Source organism: Eschrichtius robustus, chromosome 20, assembly GCF_028021215.1.
Source record: "Eschrichtius robustus isolate mEscRob2 chromosome 20, mEscRob2.pri, whole genome shotgun sequence".
In the NCBI taxonomy this organism is placed as follows: Eukaryota; Metazoa; Chordata; class Mammalia; order Artiodactyla; family Eschrichtiidae; genus Eschrichtius; species Eschrichtius robustus.
In genome coordinates, this window is record NC_090843.1 from 22,046,792 (window position 1) to 22,057,104 (window position 10,313).

Consider the following 10,313-nt stretch of genomic DNA (forward strand, 5'->3'; position numbering starts at 1 on the left):
CCCCCTGGCCTCCCCCTTTCTTCCTGTGCATTGGGCCTGCTCCTGCCCCGACCTGGGGTCCACAGAGACACAGAGAGAATGAGGCTATGACTTTGATGTGCTTTATTTAGCCTGCGTGGGAGCAGGGAGCAAGCTGCGGCCAGAGCCAAGGGTGCAGAAGGGAGAGCTGGGCCGGCACTGCCCTGGAGTCAGAGGTGCAGGAGGTGGCTTTACGAGTCCATTGGGCTGAGCTGCCTGTAAGGAGAGGGCAGAACATGGCAGCATGAGTGGGTAGTCCTCGTGCCCTTGGGAGCCCTCAGGCCAGCCCTAGGCCCCTGTTCTCCCGTCCCCGACACACACCCCCGTTTCCGCCCCAGGCATCTGGACACACAGGGCAGGGAACCAAGCCCACCTGGGGGCAGCTGCGTTGGGGGATCCACACTCCGAGAAGTCCAGCGAGCCTTCTTGGTCTCTTTTCCCATACCTGGGAAGGGAGAGGTAGCTGGGGTCAGCGCTGTGCCGAGGTGCCAGCTCACCTGCCTCATGCCTACCCCTGGGCACCATCCCGCCCGGGGCACATGGGCCCAGGCCAGATCAGTAGAGATGCTCTTCTTTCCCAAGAGGATGAAAGGGTCTAGGGCTGGGGTCTCTCTCCCTCTCTCGCACACACCTGGGCCTGGTCAACATGTTGATGTATCTGCGGAGCTCAGCTGCGTACTGGGCCATCTGCTCCGGTGTGGCATTGTCCCCCGGGTATACTGGCTCCAGCGGTGCCCCCCGGGCACCCAGTGGTGGCTGCAGCAACAGAACCACGCCCGTGGACAGGAGCAGCAGGAAGAGGCAGCGGCGAGCGGCGGCCATCTGAGGAGCAAGGAGCAGGGAGATAGAGACAGCACGCAGCCCACCTGCCCAGCCCCCTGGCCCATCACCCATGTCTCCAAGCCTGGGACGAAGAGCAAAGGGCTACTCGGACCTGACCACCCCTCCTCCTAGACCCTGCCCTGGAGAGCACGACAGCCCCTCTCAGGAGCAGCGCAGCAGGCGGAGCTTAGCCAGGGCCCGGGCAAAGCAGAAAAGTGTAGCAGAGAAGGTGGGGCTGTGGGGCAGGAGACACAGGACTCATGACATCCAGGGCCTGATGGCTCTGAAGAGGCAGGTGCGGAGTGGGAGTTGGAGGGGAGGGGCTGCTGGGAAGTAAGGGCACGCCCGCTCCCCTGCAGGTTGGGGGCACACAGAATGAACTTGTGAACCAAAGGACAGGAATCCATTGCCTGTTGGTGTGCTGCCCTCCCACCCTCCCCAGCCTCCCCGCCAGGGGTAGACATGCTGATGCGGGTCCTGGAGAGGACACCACAGCCCCTGTCACTGTGAGCAAGAGGCCGGCCACACGCGTGGATTTGTGTTCACGGCCACCATCCCCTGCCCCCCACACGTTTGCACTCTTCTAGTCAACAGCAGGCTGCTCTTCCAGGGTGCTGGATTTGTCCAGATGTAGAGCCGGACCCATGTAGGACCTCAGGCCTCCGGAGGCCCCCAGACCTGCAAGGCACCGGCTCCTTCCCCACATCCCAGCCCAAGCCCCTCCGAGCCCCCTGACCCCCGGAGCTCAGGGCAGGCTGAGCCCACTTACCCTGAATCCTGAGGGCGCTGGACCAAGTGGGTGCCTGCCTCAGGCCGGATGGATCCCCCTGCCCTTGGCCATGGCCCTTTTATAGTCCTCAGCCCCCCAGAGTCCCCGCCTCCTGTCAGCCTCTCTCACTCCCCAGCCCTCACTCCCTCCTCCCACCGTCTCCCGGGTGCCCACAGCGACAGCGCTAGGGCCAGGTACAGGAGGGGAACAGGGAAGTGTTATGGGTGCCACACTAGCAGCATAACGGGTAAAAGTTATGGACCACAATCAGTCTCCTGTAGGCCCCCCTCTGCCTTCGGGCACCAGAGCAGGCTTACTTCAAGAAGGACGGGGTTCTGGGACGTCAGGATAACTGGAAGGTTCTGATTACAGGCCTGGGAACAGCCCCACCTGCCTCCCAAGGATTAACCCAAATCCTCAAACAGATTCCCTCAGGGCAGAAGATTGAGGCTGTGGCTCAGAGACTCCAGGGATGAAGGCTGGAGACTCAGGACTTCCTTTCCAGTTTGTGATTAGAACAAGATGGGAACGGGGGAGATGCTTCAGGTAACCAGGGAATGTGGAAAGGAGTGGGGACCCAGGCAGGGAGAAACCCTCTCCCTGGCTGGTGTATAAGATGCAGAATGAGAACTGATGTGCCCCGGGGGAGGGGGGTGCCAATATCTGGTAGCCGTTTCCCAGCACCCCCATTCCAGGGAAGTGATAAAAACCAGCATCATTTGGAAAGCCTTGAATTTTCCAAAGTGTTCCCAGCTCAGTCACCTCAGTGAGTTCCTTCAACAACCCATTTTACAGATTCAGAAACTAAGTCTCAGAGACATTAAGTAACTAGCCTCAGGCCACATAACTAGTCAGTGTGAGATACAGGGTTTGAAACAAAGTCTAACTCCAAAATCTGGACTCTTCTAAGTAGAGCTGTTAAAATATTGCTATAATTTCCTGCTTTTTGGCTGAGAAACGTGAGGCTCACAGAGGTGAAGACACTAGCCCAAGATCACACAGCTGTCCAGGACTCAAGTTCTGGCTTAGATTCCCAACCCCACCAGCACCAGCAGTCCCCCCCCACCCCGCCCCCAGGAGCCTCTGAGCCTCCCCTGTTCAGTGTCCCTTCCCCAGCCCCCGGCCCCTCCCCTGCTCAGGCCAAGGAGCATAAGTGACTGTCTGAATAATTCAATGAAGCCTGAGTAGGGAGCAAAGGACTTCTCACCCCTGAGGTTCTGCTCCCAGATCAGGACACCAAAAGAGTGTGTCAGGAGAGGGTTTGTTGCGGGGGGCCGGGGTGGGGGTGAGGACTGGAGGTGATGCTGCAGAGATCTGAGCTTTGCTTTTCCTCAAGATAATGAGGATTAAGGAAGCCTCAGGAAACACCAGTTTTCTGCCTTGTTCCTCTCAATTCTGATTTCTGGCAACAAGAAGAACAATAATGCTTCACCCAACAACAACTTACATTCTGCAAAGCAAATATGGAGGTCGTTCTGTCTCCGCTAGCCCTGGCCCTTCTCTGGGCCTCGGGATCCCGCTTGGTAAAACAAGGGTGAATTAGTGGCTGGTCCCAGGAGGGCCTCTGGTGAAGCCAGCAGAGGCTGCAGGCTGCCACCAGAGGGCGACAGGCTCCAACCCTAGTTCAACAGGTCTGGTCTCCCACAGGACTGTAGTGCTGTGGGACGGGTTCTGGCCACCACCCTGGTCAGCTCCCAGCCCCTGCAGACAGATGGTAGACCTGCGGATTGACTCAAGTGCTGGGCCATCTATAGTTTTGTCCTGTCACAGAGGGGACATAGCTTTGTCAGTGCCTAAGAAATGACACTCTACAATGTCAGCTGAACCTACAGCTTTCGTTTTTCTCCTTTGCAAACAAGTGATTCCTCTTCTGGGTCCTCTCAGGGTTGTTGTGACAACTGAGGAGGAAGGGGTAGTGGATGTGCTTTCTAAACCGTATGGCTGTGTCCAGACTGGCGATGCTTCTCACTCACCTTCGTATATTCCCAGGGCTTGCCATGGAGCCCTGCTTAGAGAAGCACCAAGGACTTACCTGCAGACAGAGTAAGTGAAGGCAGAAGTGGTCTCTCTCCCCCTGCCAAACCCCATGCCTCTGGGACGGGGACGATGGCCATTGGGCAGTGTTGGGGATGGCGTAAGGGCTCAATGAGACGAGGAAAGGAAGACCCCAGAAACACCTGGGGTCACAAGGTGAAGGTGAGTGGACAGTAGCAAGGGGCACGGGGGTCCCCACATATGGGACTGCAAGAGCAGGAATTGGACCAGCATTGCATCCTCCATACCCGCCCCCCCCCGCCAACAAGAGTTCCTCCAAAGCATCCTGGGCCAACTCTTAGGCCAATGTCTTATTCCCACACTGGATGGCAGCAGGAGAGGTGGCGAAAGCTAAGCAGTGGCCACCCCCAGATACCAGGAACCCAAGGGGTCCCCCATTCCCTGGGGAAACCCTTGGGCTGAGGATTCTCACACACACCTTGGGCCCCTGTCCCACCCCCTCAGGACCAACTCAGGCCCAACTAAGGGCTCAGGTCACTAATTTGGAACCCGGGCTCTGTCTCCACTTCCCTCCGCCCTGGGGACTCCATCTGCCTCCAGGGTCCCCTGCAGGCTCAGGAGTGCTCAGTAGCTCTCCCTGCCCACAGTGCCTGCAAAAGCAAATCCTATCATTGTCAGCTCAAATTTGTCCTGAAGAGGAAGGCTTCTTTCTTGCTAAGAGAAAGGCTAAACCAATCTATATAATAACGTGTTGGGGGAAAGGGATGGATGAATGGGGAGGAAAGAAAAACGTAGGGGCTGGCTGTGGAAGGAGGGGAGTTTTTCCTTTGGGGTGGAAGGGAGCGATGCCAGAGCTGTTTTGAGATGGGTTAGGAGTGAGTAGGAGAAGAAAGGAAAAGAAAGGGGATACTCATAAGCATGTGCCAGGCTATGCCAAGCTGACCTGTAGATTCAGCTCTCCTACTCACCAGTTCTGCCATTCATTAGCTATGTGACCTTTAGCAACTTACATCATCTCTCTAAGCCTTAAAGCAGCGAACTATTATTATTATTTAAGGTGTAAGGATCCCTGTTTAACCAGTGAAGAAATAAATGCAGTGAAATGAAATGACTAGGCCAGTCACACAGCCAATTAATGGCAAAGATGGGACTCAAATCCAGACCTTTTTTTTTTTTCACATCCAGATCTTTTGTCCCTGAGGCTATTGCACCAACCGTGGGGTCCCTGACCTTGAAGAACTCCTAGTGTGAGAGCTCAGATTCGGGCTACAGATATACTCAGGGCAGACCAGGAAGGTTCCGAAGGAAATGAGACTTGAGGTGGACGTGAGGAATGGTGAGGGGTGAGGGGATGCTATTTCACAGAAGCAGGGAGGTGGCAGCAGGACTGAGTGGTTCAGGGGCGCACATCAAGGAATCGTGGGAGATGCCACCAGAGGAGAAAGGGTGTGTATCAGGAGTCTTGCATTTCTGGCAGAAGCATTTAGATTTAACAGTTAATGGAATCAGAACAGGCATAGCGTGGGCTCTCTTACCTCTGTCCCCAACTCTATGGCCTCCTGTAAGTTTTTCCCCTTCTCTGGGCCTCGAAATTTCCATCTGCTCAATAAATAGATAAGACCAAATGATTTCTAGTTGATGTTCAAAGGAGATAGTGTTTGTAGCAGATTAGGCTAGTTGCCCCAATATCCACTCTCTCCTCCTTCCATCATAAAAGAGTTTAAAGCGGGCACATGGCCATTCAGCTGAAGACATCTCCTGGGCTGTTCTTGCAGTGAGGAAGGGCCATATGACTAAGTTTTAAGCAATGAGATGAGAATTTGAGTGACTTGTGCCATTCTGTTTTGACAAGTGGATGTACCCCCCTGTGGCAAAAGGTACCAACAGTGACCACAAAAATACTTCCTATCCCACATGTAGTTCTACGATGAGGTCTAAGTCCCCTCTTTTTGAATGCAGGTGAACCTGTGACCGCTTGGACCAGTAGAGTATAGTGGAAAATGCTATGTGACTTCTGAGGCCAGGTCATAAAAGGCAATTGTTATGAGTTAAATTGTGTTCTGCTACCCCCCCTTCCAATTCATATGTTGAAATCCTAACTCCCACTACCTCAGAATGTGACCTTATTTGGAAATAGCGTCATTGCAGATGTAATTAATTAAGATGAGGTCATACTGGAGTAGGGCAGGCCCCTAATCCAACATGACTATTGTTATTATAAAAAGGGAAATTTGGACACAGAAGCGGACATGCATAGAGGGAAAATGATGTGAAGAGACACAGAGTGAAGACACCCATCTAGAAACCAAAGAGAGAGGCCTGGAACAGATCCTTCCCTCACAGCCCTCAGAAGGAACCAACACTGCCAAACACCTTGATTTCAGACTTCTGGCCTCCAGAACTGTTGTTAAACCACCCAGTTTGTGGTACTTTGTTACAGCAGCCCTAGCAAACTAATACAGCAACGTAGCTGCCTTCTGGTTCTCTTGGAGCATTCATTCTGGGGGAAACCAGCTACCGTGTAAGTCCAACTACCCCAAGACATCATGCTGGAGAGGCCACACGTAGGTGCCGGGCTGGGATCCCAGACGACAGCCAACAGCACCTGCCAGACCCAGCCAACCTCTGACAGCCACTGCATGAGAGGCTCCAAGGGACAACTGCCTAGTCAAGCCCTTCCCAATCCTGACACACGAAATCATGAGTGAAATACAGAGGTTATTTAAGCCACTAAGTTATAGGATAACTTGTTACACAGCATAGTAACGAGCGCACCTCCTCCTTCTCCTTCCCCCCCTTCCCAGTGGCTAGAACATGGATGCAGTGATGGTGGGCCGTCTTCAGTCGTGTAGATGAGGGCGTGGGGAAGCCTCAGAATAGAAACCTGGGATGTTGGATGCCCCCATGGAGCAGAGCTGCCAACTCCCGAGATGCCACTCTTATTTTATGTAGGAGAAAAATAAACTTCTTTCTTGTTTAAGCCATTTTTAATTCTGTCTCTATCTTAAAAGCCAGATCAATACCCTAGCAATATAATGTATGTAAAACAAATAGCTCAGTGTCTAGCACATAAGTAAGTGCTTTTTTTTTTTTTGGCCTCCTGCGCAGCTTGCAGGATCTTAGTTCCATGACCAGGGATCGAACCTGGGCCCCTACAGTGAAAGCACTGAGTCCTAACCACTGGACCACCAGGGAATTCCCAGTAAGCACTTTAAAAAAAAAAAAAAAAAAGTAGCTCTTTATATTGTCGTCATTAATGTTACATCTAAGTTTCCCTCCAGCTCCAACATTGCTTGAGTCTGATCAGCAGTGGATTAACCACCTCTCAACACTCCCCCCGTGGACGTGAGGCGAACCCGTGTCACTGATGTTGACCCAGACACGTCAAACTGGGCAAAAATTGTCTGTGGTCATATAATTTATACCAGGGTTCTCTTCTATTAGCCTCAAACTGACCACGGCTCTCCCAAGCAGACCAACAGACAGTGGACCATGGACACCAACACAGATTCACATCCTCCCACTTCTCCAACCACAAAATGAACCAAAGCTTGTGGCAGCCATTGCGTGCTCCCATCCCACCTCTCCTGGGGCGCGGGGTGGGAGGGGGAGGGGATAGAGTAGAGGAGAGAAGACAGGGGGAATTGTGATGGGAAGTGGGTCTCAGATAATGGCAATCCTGTAGGGAGAGGAAACCAGAGAAATGAACTAACTCCACCCCCCAAGCAATCAACAAAGGCTTCTGGGATGAGGTAGCCATTACCCTGAAGCTGATCTCCAGACTGAAGAGAGGGAAAGGGATCTCCAGGCAGGGGGAGTGGCCTGGGCAAGGGCTTAGAGCATTAAGAGTCCACACAGCCTGTGACCTGACCAGGCCCTGGACCTGCTTCCATCTCACCCTTCTGCTCTACCTTCACGGAGGCCGGAGGCAGTGCAGGGGAGGGTAGGTGTTAGAGCCCCAGGGACTCCAAGGCAGGTTGTGTCTGAGCAGGGGCCTCTTCTGCAACTGTGGCAGAGCCAGCTTGAGGGTCTCCTCCCAGAACCACCTAATGAAGATATCCTTGTCATGGCCTTGTCACAAGGAGGGCACGGTTAGTGACTTATCTGCTGGGTGTAAATTCAGAAAGGGGAGGGCGGCTGCTGAGAGAAAGGACAGCCTCCACAATCCCATTGCCCCTCCTGCCCAGGGAACGGACGTGTTAGAAATGACCCCTTCCCCCAGCACACACACCCATCTCACCCCCCAAATAACTCTCCCTCCACAGCCCCATCTCGGGTCCCATCTCCACCCCCAGCCACTACAGCCCAGGGGTTAGTAATACACCTCCTCGGGGTAACCGGGGTGTTGGTGTCAAGCCCACGCTCCCAAGCACCTTCATCTTCGGGGGATGGGGGCAACTCCGTCTCCACCAGCTCTCCTGGGCTGCCTCGCATGCTCCTTTCCACACTTTTCACCCTTCAGCAACAATTCTTGCTGCTCCTCTCTACCCCTTTTGAAGAACTTCCAACCTGTCCCCACCCCACCGGACTAGAGAGTTCCAGAGGACCCTAGTCTGGATGCTATCCACTCCCCGCGCCGAGTGGCAGCGTTTTCTCTAAGCTCGGATCAGAGAGAGCCCCCCCGCCCCACAACTCCACCCCAGCCCTGGCCTGGGGCGCCTTTTGTCTCACGTGCCATCTTCTATCCTCCCAGCTCTCTCGTCTCCACCCTCCACTCCCACCTGGATGCCACCTCCACGAAGGAGAAGGGAAAGGAAATAGAAACCCACGCTTTCCATTTCAGTGAAATTTGCTCTTTATTTAGGGACCAAGGGGCGGGGGTACCGAGAAATGGAATGAGGACCCCACCCCGAACCCTCCCCAGACGCAGCAAGCGGGAGAGGAATCCAGGTTCCGGGGTCGGGAGCAAACATGCTAATGAGGTCGGTGTATTAGCATATCTCTCAGGAGGCCTTGGGGGTCTTCACCACAGGTAGGCGCCTTCTGGCCTGTAGGAGGGAAAGGAAAGGAATCACACGGAGCCCGGCGTCGGATCTGGGGAGGCGAGACTTGGGGAAAGTACTAGGTGGCGGTGCCAGGGTGGCAGTAGGACCAGGCCACGCTCCAGGAGACAGGGCGTGTGGCGGGGCGCTTTTACCGCGACTTGACGGGTCGGTCCTCGGGATCGGGGAAGAGCAGTTTGGAGAGTAGAGCTTCCGAGATGTCACGTTTTCCGTACCTGCGGGGTTGGGGCCAGTGATGGGCGGGGTCAGGCCCGGCCGCGCCCCTAGTGGAGACCCCGCCCCGCCCACCCCGAGCACGAGCTCACCGCTGCCGAGTGACCAGGTTGAGGTAGTGGCGCAGAGAGAGGTAGTAGCGCTTCAGCTCCTCCGGCGAGGCGAGTGCGCCAGGAGCCTCGGGTTTGGGGGGGTAGGCGTCGACCAGCGTCCCCAGGCAGAAGAGCAGGGCCAACAGCACTGTGGCCATGGCGGGCCACGGCCTGCGCACCGTCACCATCTGGAGAAGGGGCACTGGAGTCAGCCCGAGCCTCTACCCCCGAGGCAGGAGGCTGAGGCTGCCGTGGGGCCCACGCTCCAGCGGCCTGTCTGGGGCTGGTACCCGACCGAGGGTCAGCCACCTGCTCGCTGTGTGTTCTCAGGCACTGCACCGTCTCTGGCCTCAGTTTCCTCATCTGTCAGAGGGGCATAAGCCCTGCCTGCCTCCACCCGTGTTACCCAGAAGGGTAGATGGAGGAAGAAGGCTATGCTGGCAATGGGGGCTCCCCCGCCTCTCTCCTTCCCACGTCGGCTGGCCCCCTTCCAATCCAGCTTCCCGCCACTCAGTCCCAGTTTCCCCCATCCTAGCCTCAGTTTCCCCACCAGATAGCCTGGGATCCCCAGCACCAGACCGTTCCTGGGTCCCAGGCCACTCACAGCGACAGCTCCAGAGGCAGAGATGATCAGGAGATGGAAGGCGAGAGGATTCCCAAGGGCTCGGCTGCTGCAGGTCGGGCTTCGGCCTCCTCAGCTCGGGGCTTTCCCTGCGGGGCTTATATCCAGGCCTGGAAAGGGAGGGGGAGCCGGAGGGGGGAGGGCTCTTCTTCCTTCCTCCCTCCACCCCATGCCAGATCACACCCAGACAGTGCGTGATGTCTCCACCTCCAAGGAGCCGGGGGAGGGGGGAGCTCCCACACTCAGACTCAGGGTACCTCTGGATAGGGTGCCTAGCCGGAACCCCATCTTCACCCCACAGCCCCCCAACAGCAGGTCTAGCCTTCGGAGGAAGTGAAGCATTTGGATCTAGGTTCCTGGAATGACCCCTAGGATCAGGGCGGAGATTCCATCTTTCCTAGCCTGTCCACGGGTGGGAGTGGGGGCTTGGGGGGAGGGGGGCAGGAGGCCAAACCCACTTTTTCCAGCCTGCGGGACCTGTGACCACTCCTTCCAAAAGGCAGCCTTTTCAACCCCTACTCTGTAATATGTTGGAGGAGGACCAAGGAGTGACAGGACCTGTGGGGAAAACTCTCTCTCTACCGGAGGCAGGGATGGGAGCTATAACCTTGGCTCTTGACCTGCTGTTTATGATGTCCTGGAGGAGAGGCCTCTCTGGACACCCCACTATGTCTCCTGTCTGTTAAAGAGTTGGGGAGGGCTTCCCTGGTGGTGCAGTGGTTAAGAATCCGCCTGCCATTGCAGGGGATGCGGGCTCAAGCCCTGGTCTGGGAAGATCC

General features: G+C 55.6%; 2 protein-coding genes across 2 annotated transcripts; both read right to left on the reverse strand.

Moving 5' to 3' along the window:
* Positions 1-209: 209 nt before the first annotated feature.
* On the reverse strand, positions 210-840 carry PPY (pancreatic polypeptide). The gene is made up of 3 exons (XM_068531482.1): positions 650-840; positions 392-463; positions 210-234 (listed from the first exon to the last, which is right to left on the reverse strand). Exons 1-3 carry the CDS (start codon positions 838-840, stop codon positions 210-212), a joined length of 288 nt encoding a protein of 95 aa, XP_068387583.1.
* A 7,727-nt stretch (positions 841-8,567) lies between these two features.
* Positions 8,568-9,100, reverse strand: PYY (peptide YY). Its single transcript, XM_068531364.1, has 3 exons — positions 8,913-9,100; positions 8,742-8,822; positions 8,568-8,592 (listed from the first exon to the last, which is right to left on the reverse strand). Exons 1-3 carry the CDS (start codon positions 9,098-9,100, stop codon positions 8,568-8,570), a joined length of 294 nt encoding a protein of 97 aa, XP_068387465.1.
* Positions 9,101-10,313: the final 1,213 nt, after the last annotated feature.